This window comes from Urocitellus parryii, chromosome X, assembly GCF_045843805.1.
Source record: "Urocitellus parryii isolate mUroPar1 chromosome X, mUroPar1.hap1, whole genome shotgun sequence".
Taxonomy (NCBI): Eukaryota; Metazoa; Chordata; class Mammalia; order Rodentia; family Sciuridae; genus Urocitellus; species Urocitellus parryii.
This window is the reverse complement of record NC_135547.1, coordinates 34,908,959-34,927,816: the sequence shown is the minus strand read 5'-3', so window position 1 is coordinate 34,927,816 and position 18,858 is coordinate 34,908,959. Positions and strand designations below refer to the sequence as shown.

The following is an 18,858-nucleotide window of genomic DNA, read 5'->3' as shown; positions in this document are numbered from 1 at the left end:
ACTGAGTTGCTTAGTGCCTCGTTTTTTGCTGAGCCTGGCTTTGACTTATGATCCTCCTGCCTCAACCTCCTGAGCTGCTAGGATTACAGGCCTGCACCCCCAAGCCTGGCTCAGGTATTTAACATAGATTCTGATACAAGGAATTGGTTAAATAGGCAGTGGAAGGTTGAAGAAGCAAGAAGGGGAACATGAAGGTAATGGAGAGGCCTGGCTGAGCTGGGCTCAGACCTCTGAAGAGGACATGCTGCCCACATGATTCTGGCTCATGGAAGGGGCTCTGGAGTGCTAAAAGAAACTGAAGACTAGCCAGGAATGGTGGCACACACCTATAATCCCAGTGACTCAGAAGGCTGAGGCAGGAGGATCAAAAGTTCAAAGCCAGCCTCAGCAACTTGGTGGTGCCCTGAGCAACTTAGCAAGGCCCTGACTCAAAATATAATCTAAAAAGGGCTGGGGATGTGGCTCAGTGGTTAGGCACACCTGGGTTCCATCTCTGGTATGAAAAAAGATAGTTACAGACTGGAAGAGCTCTTCCTGGGGTAATGCTGACAAGGGCAGCAAGCAAAACAGGAAGGAACAATTTCTTTGTCCCCTTTCCCAGCCTTCTCTAGTTCCCTCTTTTTGGCAGCACCTCATAGAAAACAAGCAAAGGTGACATGTGGTTTGTAGATCCGAGGCCCAGCATCTCCAGGAATGTGGACACAGCAGCTTAATAACTGACCTACATTCCAACTGAGGGGGATGGAGAGAGGAAGGTAAAGGTCATATTCTTTCCACATCTACATCTCCTGGCCCCAAGCCTGGGAAGGGAGCAGAAAAGGGAGGGGACAGAGGGATGAATTACCTGACCTCAAAATTCCTCTTCATTTGTCTTGGACTATTATAACTATTTTCAGAAAACTTCCTAACTGAGCATAATGATTTCCAAAACTGTATTTCAAGGAGTTTTTTGGTTTTTGTTTTGTTTTGTTTTGTTTTTGTTTTTTTTTTTTTTTTTTTTTGCCATAGAAGCCAGTGTAGAGACAGCTAGAATCTCTGCAATTTGGGCAAGCCAAGCATGAAACACTGTTATCTTTCCTTCCAGGATATTCTGAAGGTATAGGAACACTGAGGAGATGGGACAGGAGGGACAAGCTCTTCTGCTGGCTTCAAGTAGGCATATATGAACCCATTGGCCTGAAAGTCTAGGGTGCCATGGACTCAAAGAACAATATATAAAGCCTGGGCCTTAGAATCAGCATTTAATTTGCTGTCACACCCCTCATTTGAATGCGGTTACAAAAAGCCAACTGTCAACTGGGCACGGTGGTGGTGCATGCCTGTAATCCCAGAGACTCAGGGGGCTGAGGATTGCAAGTTCAAAGCCAGCCTCAGCAACTTAGCAAGGCCCTAAGCAATTTAGCGGGACACTGTCATAAAATAAAAAGGACTGGGAATTTAGATCAGAGGTTCAATCCCTGGGTTCAATCTCTAGTACCAAATATATATAATTTAATATATATTTATATTTATATATCATACATAACTTATAAAAAAGGGTTTAGAAGTCATTTAGTTATAAAGCATATTGTGGCAAATAAACTATAGTATAGCCATTGGAATTCTTGGCATTATTTCCAAGCTACCTGTCAACTGGTTCAGGTCTTGACCAGCAATTCCAATCACTTAAATGTGGAAACATTTGGAAGACATAAGGTGCTGTATCTCCAGGCACTGGATTTACCATAGGCAACAGCAAATACTCCCTTCCAGAGATCCTTGCCATTGAATTGAGACCTGATTCTCAGATAGCTTTTGATTAGTCTAGATTAAGTTAGCTCAAAAATGCCACAAAATTTTTTGGAGAGGGGTCAGACTTAAATGGGAATTTGAGCTGGGCATGGTGGTGCATGCCTGTAATCCCAGTGGCTCAGGAGGCTGAGGCAGGAGGATCACAGGTTCAAAACCAGCCTCAGCAACTTAGCAAAGTTGTAAGCAGCCTGGTGAGACCCTGTCTCAAAAAATAAAAAGGGCTGGGGATGTGGCTCAGTGGTGGAATGCTCCAGAGTTCAATCCCCATTATCCCCCCTCCACACACACACACACACACACACAAAAAAAAAAAAAAAAAAAAAAAAAAAAAAAAAAAAGGTCTGAGGATATAACAGAGTGGTAATTAAGAGGTATGAAAGGAAGAAAATTACTTGGGAGGAAAACATGGGAAATTTTCCCATATTTTCTATTCAGGGGGGAAAAGAATAATTTTAAACTCTTTAAAGTAAGGAAACAAACTAATGGGTTAGTGTCCTGCCACATGCTTTGACACTATATTATCCATTCCACAATGATCATTTTGTCCTGTTCGGCTCTTCAGTTCAAAGTCAGGCGCTATGCTCTTGACAGCCAGGACTCCAAAATTTATTCCAAAGAGGGTCACACTCTTGTTTCTTTTCCCAAAGTTTCTCTGGAAGGGGGAAGTCAAAAGGTACCCCTTCACCCGAGCCAACGAGGACACATTATAGTGTTCCTGGGACCAGGAAGAATACAGTTATAGTCTGGGATTATAAAGTGATAAAACATTTAAAACTAACATTCAGAAATGTAGTCTATTTTAATAATCATAGAATTGGGGTGTTATAGGCCTTTAATCTTAGCTCCTTCACTCTCTGTCCATACTGCCATCAGCAATTGACTGAGCAGCACTTGAGGAACTAGAAATATGAATTTCACCATCGTTGTTTTGTTTTGTTTTTGGTGCCGGGAACTAAATCTAGGACTTCACAAATGTGATGTAAGCACTCTGCCACTGAGCTATGTCCCTAACCCCTGGCTTGCTTCTTCTTGACCATGGACTGTGTCAGCCTACTGGGTTATCAGAGAGTAGGATCAAAACTGTCCCCTAAACAAGGGGCTAAATGCCCAGCCCAATGGTCTCTTTTTTATTGCCTCATATAATGACTGCCTTCTCACTTCTAAATATTTTTTTTCATGCTTGAGGATTATAAAGAATAGCTTGTTTCTCCTGTGATATATATACACAATAGAATATTACTCAGTATTAAAAGAGAATAGAATTATGGGGTAAAGGGTGGGGGGTAAGGGGGTAGGAAAGATAGTGGAATGAGATGGATAACATTACCCTAGGTACATGTATGATTGCACAAATGGTGTGACCCTACTTCATGTACAACCTGAGAAGTGAAAAATTCTGCTCCATTTGTATACAATAAATCAAAGAACTTTCTATTGTCATCTATAACTGATTAGAATTAATAAAAAATAAAAATAAAAAAAGAATATCTTGTTTCTCATTCATCATCAGCTCTGTCACAGATTTTTGAATAAATAAGCAGTAGACAAATCTAAGCCCAGGACATAAAGACATCATCCTCAAGTTAGTGTCACTTCATTTTTGAGGTGAAAGGTGAAAGGGCTTTGGAGCCATTAATATATCTTGAACTGAGTTGTCCCTGGAATACTCTCTTGGGAGATGTAGTTAGCTGTGGTAAAAGAAAAAATAAAATAAAATAAACGAAAGAGTTGTTTCCCAGTCAAATAATTTTGGAAAATGCTGGCAGCTATTTTCCGAGTGCTACTTCATATATTAGTATAATAAAGGCTTGGCCAATTCCTTGGTTAAAAAATAGAAGATTTGACTTCACTTAACCTATAATTATTCCACTTATTTGATCCTAGAATCCTTTTTCCATGGAATAGTTACTAAGCCATACGAAGTTTGCCTCAGCAACAGCAAGGCACTAAGCAACTCAATGAGATTCTGTCACTAAATAAAATATAAAATAGGGCTGGGGATGTGGCCCAGTGATTGACTACCCCTGAGTTCAATATCCAGCACCCAACACCCCCCCAAAAAAAAATGTACAGAGCACATGTATATGTATTAATCTGAAGACCCCTTTCTCACACTTACCACAATATTCATGTTATAACTGGAGAAACTAATCTTGCACTTAAAATAGTTCTCATTTCTATGAGGATTGCAAGGCAGTAAGTCCAGCTGTCTAATAGGGCCAGTGGCACATACTGGCCAGACAGTAGAGGAAGATGAGGGAGATTCTTTCATGGAAAACAGCAAAGTTCCCTGGCCCATATGAGAATATAACTTTTGCTTTTGGTCTCATTAATAGCATGTTCTCAACAGCTGAACAAACCAACCTCAGACAGAATAACACATCCCTCAGCAATATGCAATCCCCCAGTGACCTCTGCTCTTTAAACTTTGGAGTTATTATTACTGAGTAGAACAACTCTTGTCAATTTGGAAAGTTACTTTGCAAACTGATGATGTCTGCTGCAGAAAAGAGTTAGCAGACATCTTTGAAATTAGACCTTTAAAAAGTACAAATCTGTACTTCAGTTCCTCTTTCTTAGCTGGCACTATGGTCTGGATGTTTATATCTCCCCGACAAATTCAAATGTTGTACACTTATCCCCAATGTGATAGTGTAAGGAGGTAGGGCCTTTTGAAAGTGATCAGGTAATAAGAGCAGAGCCTTCACTAATCACTTTAGTGCCCTTATAAATAGGTCCTAGAGAGATTCTTTGCCCCTTCTACCAAGTAGCAAGCAGGCAGCAACTATGAACCAGAAAATGGGTCCTCTCCAGACATCTAATGTGCCATCACCTTAATCCCGAACTTCCAGCCTCCAGAATTAGGAGAAAAAAAATTCTCTAGTTTATAAGTTACCCAGTCAATAGTATTTTGTCATAGCAACCTCAAAGGATTAAGACAGCTGCTATCATATTTTCAGCACAAATTTTTCCCTCAAAAGTGTTTTATTAGGTCAGAATTTTATTTGCCCACAGTAAACAATTTGCAGACCAAGGTCCTTTAAAATTATTATGTTAGGCAATTGCTCAATGCAGCACATTAAGAAAACAAACTATAAACACTTTCTATGTTTCTTGAAGAATGTAAAGTTGCAAAGGTTGATTTCTTTTCTTTTCTTTTCTTTTTTGGGAGGGTGGGGCAGGGGGTGCCAGGGATTGAACTCAGGGGCACTCAATCACTGAGCTACATCCCCAGCCCTATTTTGTATTTTGTTTAGTGACAGGGTCTCACTGAGTTGCTTAGCCCTTCCCCGTTGCTGAGGCTGGTTGTGAACTTGTGATCTTCCTGCCTCAGTTTTCCTAGCCACTGGGATTACAGGCAGGCACCACCACATAGCCGCAAAGGTTAATTTCTATCAAGTGAAGGGCATGAATGAAAAAGCACTTCACTTATGCCATTATGTCTTCCTTTATACTCCAAGAATTTTAACCTTCTAGCCATTTACTAAGTCTCTATTCATTTCCTTTAGGGTAATATAATGGATAAAGGTCTAAAGAGGAGTTGCTTCTGTACCTCCCCACAACTGATTTACTACATAATTCTTGGAAATTGCTTAACCTTTCTGGGTCCCAAACTCCTTCTCAATTGCTTTGCTATCCATAAATTTCTAGGAAGAGCTTAAATCCTACAGTCCATTCTTCCAACTACCTCACTTATTAAATTCTGAGAATGAGCACAGGTTAGGACAATCAAGCCTAAAATATACTTAGGCCATCCACAAAAAATTGGTTCTCTCTTATGAAGAAAAAATGGGGTTCAAATTTTTCCCTTCTCACAGTATAATCCTTATGAAATTGACTCTGCTAATTCACTCCTTTCTAGCATGGTTTCTATACAGCCAGGAATTCCACAAATTTGAAAAGAGACACATCCCCCTAAATATACAAACAAACCCCATGAATCTCAAACTAAACACCTTAGACAAAAATTAACTGAAAATGAACCATAGGTATAAATTTAAAATATGAAAATATTAAACTTAAAATATAAGAACTTTTTGATGATATCTCTCCAAAATTAAGCATTCACTTATGGATTAAAAAGGATAGCCGTAGTCTAGATCTGATTTCACTTCAAAATATTGTAAGTATATAAAACCCAGCAGTTTTAATTTTACCCTGGTAATATAAATAATTTAATTGTCCAACTTGAATTATTATATTTCATAGAAAGACAAGCATAGTTGCCCCAATTCTTGTTTCTCTGGCCCTTACCCTAGTTTCCCTAAGGACAATCAATTCCTATGATCTGCTGTGCAGCAAGTTCCCTGTCTATAGACTCAGACTCAAGAAGATTTATGGATTGAAACTATTGATTTCTACTTTTATGTAGTTGGATGAGCTACTTGTGAGTTGTCCTTTAAACTGCCATCAGGCTCCTGTTATCTTCATGAGGATTGACTCACTAAAGTAAAATTTTTTGTTCTAAGTCACTCAGTGAGCAAGATGTACAAACTATCCTAACTGCCTTTTTTTTTTTTTTTCCCGGTGGTGGGGATGGAACCTAGGGCCTCTCAGTGCTAGGCAAGTGTTCTGCCATAGAGCTATGTCCCCACCCCCACCCCCACCCCCACCTGTTTTGTTGCTTTGGTACTAGGGATTGAACCCAGGGGCATTTAACCACTGAGCAATATCCCCAGCCCTTACTTTTCTCTTTTGAGACAGGATCTTGCTAAATTGCTTAGGGACTCATTAAGTTTCTGAGTCTGGCTTTGAATTTGCTGATCCTCTGCCTCAGCTTCCCAAATTACTGGGACTACAGGTGTGCCCCACTTCACCTGGCCTTCCAACTGTTTTTTTGTTTTTATTTTTTTTAATATTTATTTTTTAATTGCAACTGGACACAATATGTTTACTTTATTTATTTATTTTTATGTGGTGCTGAGGATCGAACCCAAGGGCCTCACTCCTGCTAGGTGAGCTGAGCCACAATCCCAGCCCCCAACTGCTTTCTAAACACAACTCCCTTTACAAGCATAAGGTTTACATACTATTTGATAAATATCTAGAAACATCCAGCCTGGCACTCCACTGTAACCTATACTTAGTATCCATCAATTGAATTTTTCTTTCTTTCTCTACATAGTCTCCACTAATGAAAGAAGAAAACAACTAAAATAATTATTAGTTAATACTAAGATACCAAAGGTTGATAAAAGCAAGGTGCTCAGGAAACTGTCTCAAGAGTACTTTTAAAAATAATGCAAATTGATGCTCAAGTGCATGAATTTCACTGTATGTAAATTAGTGAAAGAGAGATTGAGAGAATGCAGCAAGGTAGAGCTGGGCACCAGTGGAGGTCATTTGTGGTACTTAGAGAAATAGGTGACCTGGCTAGCTCTTCAAATGAAAAATGTAAACATATTGGGGAAAAATCTAGTTAAGTCTCCACAAATATCCATATATTTAAAGAAACATTAAATAATATTCAGGTTAAGGAGTAAATGAAGGTAAAACCCCAGAACACTGAAATTGACTTTTGTCTCAAAGGAATTTGATGACATCAAGATTACTTGCAGACTCATGGGATCATCTAAGTGCTATAAGCCAATAGAAGACCTCGCATAAAACAAGGAGAGCAAATTTTATCTCCAGTATAAGGATAACCAATATATAATAAGTACTTAGTATGCATTCTACAGTTTTAAAGATGATAAGGTTATTTAGGCCTTCTTTAATTTCCAAGAAATTTTATAGTTTATTTGTTTGAAATTCTGAGGGGTTAAAAAGCACTTAAGGATAAAGTAGAATTAAACTCACCCCAATATCCCAACTCCTGGAGAGAGAAAGTTGGAGGACTACAAGTCAGACTATTGATTTTGAATTTTGATGGTGAGTAGAAAGAGAAACCGCCCTGAGAATTCATACCATTAACCAGCTTACATAAGAGTCAGTAGCTTCAATTCACATTAACCGCATTGTCCCACAAAACTTGAAAGAATTTAATTTATAGTGATTCCAGACTGGCAAAATTAAAGACTTCCTTTGAAGAAATGTCCTTTCTCCCAGCCCTCAAAAATTTTTTCCACAGAATTTTTTCTGAGAAAAATAACCATATTACACCCACACAAGCCTTAAATAGTCTACAAAATAAAGCACCATGATCAATAAATACCAAAGACAATAGTCAGATGAATTAGAAAATTAGAACATCATACATTGAAATTATTAGATATGAAATATGAAATAAAATTCTTTAATATACTTTAATAAACCAAAGAGATACTTGAACATATGAATAAAGATTAAGCAAATAAAGTATGCAATTTCTTAGAAATTAAAGACTACCAAGCAGGATGCGGTGGCACACGTCTGTAATCTCAGCAACTCAGGAAGCTAAGGCAAGAGGATCGCCAATCTCAGCAGATCAGCAAGGCACTTAACAACTCAGTTAAACCCTGTCTCTGAATAAAATATAAAAAAGGGCTGAGGATGTAGCTCAGTGGTTAAGCATCCCTGGACTAAAAAATAATATATATATATATATATATATATATATATATATATATATATATATATATTATATATATACACACATATATAAAAAGAAATTAATTGCAGAAAGCATACCAAGTTCTTATTTTATATTTGTTAAATTAATAAATGAATATAAATAAATGTCTCTAAAAGCACTGAAATTGGATGGTGGTAATAGATAACATGCAGAAAACATCCTTGGTGGCAGATCACATTCAGAGCCAACAGAACAAATAGGTCTCTAGGGTCATTAGCATAGGAAGGTAAAACCATGTACACCTTGCTTGTAACCAGCCTGAAGTATGCAGGGTGTCAATACTGTCCAGTCAGTAAAGACTTCTTAAACTCTATAAGCACTACAGAGTAGTAAGAAGACAACACTAAATAAAAAAATATGGTAACACATATAGTATTTGCAATTGTGATATAAGGTGGAAGAAATTCTGAGTGGTAAAAAGCATTTCAGCTGTTGATCTTTGTCTGCTAAAGGGAAAGAAAGCGTAAACCAGATGACAATATGCCAAACAGAGTTTGGTTAAAAAAAAAAAAAAGAGAGAAGCACCCTTGTATTTCAAGGGTAATTGGAAGCCGGGCCTGGTGGCACACACCTGTAATTCCAGCGGCTCAGGAAGCTGAGGAAGGAGGATCAGGAATTGAAAGCCAGTCTCAGCAACAGTGAGGCATTAAGCAACTCAGTAAGACCCTGTCTCTAAATAAAATATAAAATAGGGCTAGGGATGTGGCTCAGTGGTTGAGTGCCCCTGAGTTCAATCCCCAGTACCAAAAAAAAAAAAAAAATGAGGATAGGGGCTGGATTGTAGCTCAGTGGTGGAGTGCTTCCCTACCTTGGACGAGAGAAGAGAGAACTTCTACCATGCAGGTGGGGGCCTGATAGCAGAAAAGTTAAAAAAAAATTTTTTTTTTGGTGTGCTGGTTTAATTTATGTAAAACAGGCATTGAAAAAGTAACAAGGCTAAGCTTTTCTATAACTTCCATCTGGCTTCACCCCAATCTTCCCCTTTCCTCCACCTCTGGGACAAAAGAGTTGGCTGGAGGTGAGCTTTAAGGTCTTTTACATTTGAAATAGGCTTTGCTTGTGCTCATTAATATGTCTACTGGTTAGCCTCCTGGTGTGACTTCTGCATATGAACAAGAAGACCTCAATTGGGATCCATCTCTGACTTTTCTTGTTCACTGCTGGATTAAAGTGCTTCCCAGTTCTGGGAGCCATTGTGTATCCCCCCAAACAGCTGGTCTAGGAAGAACAACCTGAGTTAAAGAGGAGTAATTTTAAAGGAACCGATGTATATGTAAATGTACTACCAGAAAATAAATCAAAGAGTAGAAAAAGGTAAAGAAATAACAGATGAAGAGTAATCTCTAAAATATATTGTTGTGGATGGGGGCAAATCCTTATTAGACATATTGCTAAGAATTCAAAAAAATTGATGGGGAAAAGTGTCTTCCCTTTAAAAAGCAATACAAAACAAGAAATCGACACAAAAGTGCTTAAGAAAGAAAAACAAGTTTGATGTGAGTTGGAAGAGATCGGGAAAGAATTGAAAGAGAAAAATCAAGCTATTTCAAGAATTAAGACTACCCTGGAAGCAGTGAGTGAAGAGACATCATCAAAACCACCGTAAGGGATAAAGAAGATTGGCTTGAGAAAAGTAATCCACGATATTGAAGAAAGAACTAGGAAGAAATAATTGACTTTTTAAGACATAAATAGGAGCTTCAGCACATTATTGATTTCCCACAAAAAGAGACAAGAAGAAATTAGAACAGGATTGGGGATAGCTCAGTTGGTAGAGTGCTTGTCTCCTATGCATAAGGCCCTGGGTTCAATCCCCAGCACCACAAAAAAAAAAAAAAAAAAAGAAAGAAATTAGAACAGAAAACTTATTCAAAACCACATTAGAAAATTTTCTGAAATTTCAAAGAAACAATAAGAATATCTTAGTAAAGTTCCTGGCTTTCAAAGATATAGGAATACTCCTTTGAACACTCTGGAACAAACAAACATGAAGGAGGATGTAAGGAAACAACTGAATGAAGGAAATAAAAAGAGAAGAGGGACTCAACAGTAACATTGCAGAGAGGATCCCAGTGGGACTGGAGCTTACAGCCTAGGAAAATTACAGAGGAGTGAAGGGGTGCAGGAATTTTTGTAGTTTGGCCATTGCTAGAGGATTGATTGTCAGAAAAAATGTCCTTGTGGTCATCTCTTTGTGGTGGTCACTGTTCCATGTGGAACACGGTGTTTCTCAAGATTTCACTCCCAGATAACAATTCCTGTTACAGAGTATTATCTGCCTTTTAGGTCAGGCTGACCATCATTCTGAGTCAGAGTGACCCTGCTGTGACAGTTGTACTAAGATGGAGGGTATGTTTCAAAATAGTGTTGCCTAAGTTCTCCCTAACAGAGGAGGTCTTTATCATGCTAACTTTAAATTTTTACATTGAAGCACTAAGTGATACAGAAAAGGAAAATAGAGTAATTAGACAAATATCTTCAAATACACATGAAATCAAGGAATGAGTCCTTTATGGGGGGAAAAATAGTACTAGAGGATTAATTGAGCAAACCAAGAACTAATTCAATAAAGAGCAGCAAAAAGTTCTGGTAAGCACTGAATCTATTAAACATAGAATTAAGTATAAGGCAGCTGTGGAAATTATGGTAATAAAACATAATGTAAATAAATGCTACAAGAAATGGAAATATAGAAGTGATAACTTGATAGTGATGAAAAAGTGAATGGGGCTATCTCATGAAGGAAAAGGAAGACCAGTAGAGTAAAGGGAAGAGACCAGAGGGAGGGAAAAGGAGAGGGAAAGGAGAAATACTGGGGAATGATATTGACCAAATTACATGATTATATCATGTGCATGAACAAATACGTACCAACTAATTTAGTTATTATGTATAAATATGGTATCCCAATTTAAAAAGTGCACTAATGAAATTAAAACAGTGAAACACTACTACGTACTTATGAGAATTATCCAAATACAAAAATCTGGCAATACCAACTGCTTGTGAGGATGCAGATCATCAGGAACACTCATTCATTCCTGATGAGGATGCAAAATGGTACAGCTACTCTGGAAATAAGTTTAGCAATTCCTAATAAAACTAAACATAGTCTTAACATATGATCTAACAAGGATGTTCACAGGTGTTTACCCAACTAATGCAAAAACTTATGCTCACACAAAAACCTGCATGCAAATTTCATAGCAACATTATTCATATGTGGGGGAAAAATTCTACCTGGAAACAACCAAGTATTCTTCATGAGCTGAATGGGTAAATTCACTTGTGGATCAACATAATGGAACATTATTCAGCAGTAAAAAAAAAAAAAAAAGAACTATCAAACCATAAAAAGACATGAGTAAAACTTAAATGCACCATGTTAAGTGAAATAAGTTAGTCTGAAAAATGATACATATGACATGATTTCACTTATGTGACATTCTAGAAAAGGTAAAACCATGGAGTAAAAATATCAGCAATAGCCAGGAATCCAGAGGGAAATGGGATGAGGATTCAATAGGTGACAGGAGAATTTTTAGACAGTGAAACTATTTGGTATGAGTTTGTTGGGTAAATACATGACCCTATATATTTGTCAAAATTTTATAGAACTGTACAGCACAAAGTATGAACCTTTAAAGAAATCATTTAGGTCAGGGGAATCTCAAATGGAATGCAGAATGTGACAACACAATGTCTGTATTATAAATGTAGGAAACAATCTCACTGAAGAGAGTGGTGAATAACATGGCTGACCTATGTAACTAGAAATGAGTGGAGTCTGTAAAATAAACTGTCATGAGCACTCTAGCCAATGATGTTGTTCTCATAGGGGTATGGGTTCTTAATGCTGACACCACTGTTTGTATTTGAACAATCAGGTAGATGGCAAATGGTGGAAGACAGGTTCCTCATGGTTGAAATGGGAAGCAGCAGATAAACAAAAGGAAAGGTAACAATGATCCATGGGGTGAGAGGTTACTGTTGGGTATATATCAATACGAATGTGTGTTTGACCTTTATACACATGGATGGTTGAATATAGAAATATTTGTGCATGTACACTAATGAGTATACATGCATCTATTTCTTTGTGCTATTATCTGAAAGGGCCCAAAATAAATGACATCCTCAAAAACCTAAAAGAAATGAGCAGGTAGCAACAAATACATCTAGTGGCCAGATCTTGGTTTCTAATACTCCTTTCTAATAAAAGGGACCAGATTCCTCAGAGAAATGATTATTTCAAAGATTTAGGGAAGAAACATGGAAGAGGAAATACTGTGGGTGGAGGGAAGCCCTATAATAATGGGAATATGTCAAAGGGAGACAGAAAAGAATTCCAAATGGTCAAAATGCAACAATAAGAGCCACAAGGGAGATAAGAGGAGTAGAGGAAGGGGACAGAAGGAGAGGGAGGAAGAATTGGAGAAGGAAGGAACTTTTGAATGAAATTGACCAAATTGGGGCTGGCAATGTGGCTCAGTGGTAGAGTGCTTGTCTATCATGCATGAGGCCCTGGATTTGATTCCCAGCACCCCCCTAAAATTTTTTTAACATTTATTTTTTAGTTTAGGTGAACACAATACCTTTATTTTATTTTTATGTGGTGCTGAGGATTGAACAGAGTACCTCATGCATGCTAGGCAAGAAGTGTTCAAACTCTGAGCTACAGCCCCAGCCCCCAGCACCAAAAAAATTTGAATATACCACAGTGAATTTCACCTTTATATATCATCATCATCATCAACAGTGACTAGTGATCTAGTGATGCTGGTCGTGTGGAGCTTTGATATGGTGTAATGGAAATGCCACTTTACCCTTATGGTCTTCCTCCCCCCAAAAAAACATATCACCAGACTGATCATGAGGGGGAAAAAAAAAAAAAGACAAATCCTAACTGAGGCACATTCTATAAAATTCCTGAGCAGTACTCTCCAACATTGTCAAGGCCATCAAAAGCAAAGAAAGTCTGAGAAATTGAAAGAATCAAGAGAAGCCTAAAGAAGCACAACTAAACAATGTAATATTTTACTCTACATGGGTTCTTGGGTCAGAGAAATAGTAGGTAAAAACTAAGGAGGTCTAAATGTATGGACTTTAGTAAACAATAATGTGTGAGATATATGGGAACTCTGCATATCATCCTTGCATTTTTTTTTGTAAATCTAAAACTATTATAGATTTTAAGTTTATGTTTTAAAAAGTAAGGTATGGCCAGGCCTGGTGGTACATTCCTGTGATCCCAGTGAACTCTACTTAAGAGGCTGAGGCAGGAGGATCATTAGTTTGAGGCCTGCCTGGGCAACTTAAGAAAACCATGTCTCAAAATTAAAAATCAAAAAGACTAGGGATGGAGCTCAGTAGTAAAGGGCCCCTCAGCTCAATCTTCAGTTCTGAAAAAAATAAAAAAAAATACAGTCATGGAAGGCATTATTTGCTTATAAGATAAGTTTATATCTAGAGAATTCAAGAAAACAATTACTATATACTTTGAAAATTGAATATGATGGTGAGATTAAAAAATATATAAAACAACCTCCTAGAACCAAATGAAAATGTGAATACAACATACCAGAATCTGTGGAACAGTGAAGAAAGTTCTAAGAGGGAAGTTTATAGCTGTAAGTACTAAAAACTCAGAGCTATAAATTATTTGTTTGAAAATTACATTTCCAATAAATAACCTAATGAAGTATCTCAAGTTCTTAAGGAGGCAAGAATAAACCAAATCCAAACCAGTAGAAGGAAAGAAATAATAAAGATCAAAGCTGAAAATAATGAAATAGAAACCAAAAGAATGGTGTGGAATATCAATGAAACAAAGAGTTTATTCTTTGAAAAAATAAACAAGATTGAAAAGCTCTTAGTTCATCTAATCAAAAGAAAGAGAGAAGACCCAAATTAAATAAAATTAGAGATGAAAATGGGGTATTATAATAGATACCACTAAAACCCAAGGGATTATTAGGGACTACTTTGAAAATTTACATTCCAATAAGTTGGAATATCTAGAAGAAATAGACAAATTTTTAGACACAAAAAATCTACAAAATTTGAATCAAGAGGATATATAAAAAAAACTAAACATATCCAACAACAAGATTTAAACACTAATAAAAAGTCTCTCAACCACCAAAAGCTCAGGACCAGATGGATTCACTGCTGAATTTTACCAGACCTTCAAAGAAAAATTAACTTCAATACTCCTCTATTTCACGAAATGGAAAGAGAAGGAATGCTTCCAAACTCATCCTCTGAAGCCAGTGTTACCCTATACCAAACCAGATAGGGACGGAAAAACAGCAAAAGAAAAAAAAAAATTACAGATCAACAACCTTGATGAACATAGATGTAAAAATCTCCAGTAAAATACTTGCAAACCAAATTCTTCAGCACACAAAAGATCATACATCTGATCAAGCTGATTTCATTCCATGGATACAAGGATGGTTCATCATATACAAATCAATAAACATAATGCATGACATCAACAGAATGAAGGATAAAAATCATATGATCATCTCAATAGGTGCAGAAAAAGCCTCGACAAAATTCAACACCTGTTCCTGATAAAAAGCCCTAAAGAAACTAGATATAGAAGTATCTTACTTCAACATAATAAAGGCTATATATGAAAAACCCATAGCCAACATCACATTGAATGGGGAAAAACTGAAAGCATTTTCTCTATAATCAGGAAAAAGACAAGGATGTCCATTCTCACCACTCCTATTCATAATAGTACTTGGAATTTAGCCAGAGCTATTAGGAAAGAGAAGGAAAAAAAGTATACAAATAAGAATGGAAGAAGTCAAATGATCCCTTATTATCCTGTACTTTAAAGATCTTAAAGACTCCACCAAATGACTTTTAGCCCTTATAAATAAATTCAACACAGTAACAGGATACAAAATCAACATACAAAAATCAATAGCTTTTCTATACACCGATAAGGAACCTGCTGAGAAAGAAATTAGAAAAAGATCCATTCACGACAGTTTCAAAAGAAATATTTAGGAATAAAATCAATCAAGGGAGTGAAAGACCTCTACAATGAATATTATACAACACTGAAGAAAGAAACAGAAGACACTATACAATGAAAAACAGCCTTTGTTCATGGATTGGCAGAATTAATATTGTTAAAATGGCCATATTGCCAAAAGTAATCTACAGATTCAAGGCAATCCCCATCCAAATTCCAATAACATTCTTCATAGAACTAGAAAAAAAATCCTAAAATAATATGAAAGAATAAAAGATCTAAAATAGCCTATATATATATATATATATATATATATATATATATATATATAGAGAGAGAGAGAGAGAGAGAGAGAGAGAGAGAGAGAGAGAGTTCTTATATATTAACAGACAGTTACATTTATAATGGGGAAAAAAAAGATACCATTTAAAAAAGCTACAAGCAGATAATTACTTAGGAATAAGTTTAACAAGAAACATGCAATGTCTGTTTAACAACTTTGAAATGCAACTGAAAAACACAATCTAGGACTTAACAAAATGCAAAGGCCCCCATTTTCTTAGGTAGGAAAGCACACAGTCTTAGACCAAATTGTTCTATAATTACAATGAATATCAATAAATAAATACCAGTAGAACTGGGGTAGAGAATGAAACAAGCGAATTCTAAAATATATGCAGAAAAAAAATGTAATGAGTGCACCCCTGCGTTCAAACCCCAGTATTGCACACACACACACACACACAAAAAAAAAAAAAAGAAACGAGAGAGAGAGAGAGAGAGAGAGAGAGAGAGAGAGAGAGAGAGAGAGAGAGAGACACACGGAGGGAGGGAGGGAGAGAGAGAACCGAAAAAGAAGAGGGATGGCTATCCTTATGGATATTAAAATGTATTATTGGGGCTGGGGATGTGGCTCAAGTGGTAGTGTGCTTGCCTGGCATGCGCGGGCCACTAGGTTCTATCCTCAGCACCACATACAAATAAAATAAAGATGTTGTGTCCACCTATAACTAAAAAAAAATAAATATTAAAAAATGTTTTTTCTCTCTCTTAAAGAAATGTATTATTAGATTTCACAATTAAATGGAGAGATACTGCTCTATGACTAGAGTAGCTCAAAAGGAAAGAAAAGAAAGTCTAGATAAACCCAACTACACACACATGAATGAAACATATGATAAAAGGTAGAAGGTATTTCAAATGGGAGAAAAAAGAGTTCAATAAATTGTGATGTGTGTGGTAACTATCTGGTGAGAAATATAAACTTAGGAAATTATGTTTCTATGCCCCATAATTCAGATGTATCATCCTCTGGCTCAAATTCCCTTCATCTACTTAAAAAAAAAAAAAATATATATATATATATATATATATATATATATATATATATATATATATATATTAGTTGTAGATGAACACAATACCTTTATTTTATTTATTTATTTTTATGTGGTGCTGAGGATTGAACCCAGAGCCTCATATGTGTTAGGCAAGTGCTCGTCCAGTGAGCCACATCCCCAGCCCCTTCATCTACCTTTGATTGGTGCCTGTACTTCAAAATTCAAATCAAGCACTCCTTTCCTCTTGTTCCTCTTGCTCAACAACTCATTATAAAGCCATCAGATGGGAAAGATCAAGGTAGGGCTCCATGAAGGGAGTGGGAGAGTGGAACCATAGTGGCCTGGAGTGAGATGTTCGAGGTGAATACTCCTGTAGCCAGAGCAACCTAGTGAGGGGAATCAGAACTCAAGGGGGTCAAGATGAAATCCTCAAAAGGTGGATGGGAGCAGGCAGGTTATGAGGAGATGTCACGGCCTGATCAGGGTAAATAGGGTGTCCATGCTAGAACCTGTCCTGGCATGAACAGTCAGTGCCCAAGTTGGATTAGGAGGTCATCGTCATAGAGGAGCAGCCTGATGCAAAGATTCAGTTCAGTCTGGAGTATCCAAATTCGAAATTGCCCTGGTACAGAGAGTCAGAACCTGTATGCTTGATGAGGAAATCTACAAGAAGGAGGCAGGCTGGGTGTCAAAGGCTAGCAGGATCAGGGAGGTATATTTGTGAAAGAATGGACTGGCATGGGCGGTCACAGTCTGAGTATGCTGAGGTTGGCATTCACTTGGGTTGGAGGAAGTCCAGCATTATGTGACATCAGAGCTTGAGTAGAATGAGGAGAACACACACACACACACACACACACACACACACACGCACACACACATGCACACACACACCTACATATCTATTTCCCAAACTATCCAATGGTACGGCCTAGAAAAATAATGAGTTCATACAGCAGCTTTTAAATTCCATTTTATGCTGAAAGAAATTGAAAATTCTTGTTGGGTACGGTGGCACACCCAGTAGCTAAGGAGGCTGAGACAGGAGGATTGCGAGTTCAAAGGCAGCCTCAGCAATTTCATGAGGCCCTAGCTCTAAACAAAAAACTAAAAAAATTAAAGGGCTGAGAATGTGGCTCAGTGGTTAATTGCCCTGGATTCATCCCTGCTATAAGGAAAAAAAAAAAAAAGAAAAGAAAGAAAAGAAAAGAAAAAGAAAAAAGAAAGAAAGAATTCTTGGAGAAAAAACTAATTCTATGATTAGGACAGGAAAAGTACAAGATGGACCCAGAATATCTTATTGAACCAAAAGCAAGGAAGTGCTCAAAGAATGATGCAGACATGTTAAAAGGACAGAACCAGGGACTGAAAGACTCTGAAAATATGAGCCAAATCAAATCTTTCCTCCTCTGTTTTTTTCTTTGTTGCCCAGAAATTTTGTCCCAGCCACAGAAAGCTGACTAGTATGGTATAGATTATTCTTTAAATGTTTGCTAGAATTCAAAGTGAATTCATCTGGACCTAGGCTTTTGGTGGGGAGAAAAAAGGGGAAAAAAGTTAAAATGATAAATTCTCCTTTTTTTTTTTTTTACTATTCAGATTTTTTATTTCTTCATAAGTCAGTTTGAATCATTTGTATTTTCTAGGAGTTTGGCAACTTCAGTGAGGTTTTATAATTTGTGGTACAGTCTTCCCTTATAATAATTTTTATTTCTCTTGAGTTTGTTGCAGTTTCTCCTTTTTCCACTCCTGATTTTAGTAATTGGAGTTGTTTCCCCTTCCCAACTTTCCTCCTTCCCCCAGTCCCCTCTTTTTCACTTCCTTTTTAGTTATTCTAACCAAAGATTTGTTGATTTTATTGATATTTTCAAATAAAACTTTTTAGCTGTTGATTATCTCTGTTTTGCTATTCTTTACTTATTTTGCTCTATTCTTTAATACTTATATCTTCTGCTTGACTTAGGTTTAGTTTGCTTTTTTTCAATATTTTAAGTGAAAGATTTGATTATTGAATTAGAGGGGGTTTTTTGTTTGTTTGGTTTTGGCCCCAGGGATTGAATCCAGGGTGCTTTATCACTGAGCAACATCCTCAACCCTTTTTATTTTATTTTATTTTATTTTGAGACAGGGACTTGTTAAATTGCTTAGAGCCTCACCAAATTGCTGAGGCTGGTTTTGAA

General features: G+C 37.0%; 1 protein-coding gene across 1 annotated transcript in view; it reads right to left on the bottom strand.

Annotated features, from left to right (window-relative positions):
- Positions 1–2,278: 2,278 nt before the first annotated feature.
- Positions 2,279–18,858, bottom strand: part of Il13ra2 (interleukin 13 receptor subunit alpha 2) — a 46,892-nt gene continuing 30,312 nt past the window's right edge. Inside the window, exon 10 of the mRNA XM_077793614.1 lies at positions 2,279–2,506. Coding sequence (XP_077649740.1) covers positions 2,279–2,506 — 228 coding nt within the window. The remainder of the gene's footprint in view (positions 2,507–18,858) is intronic.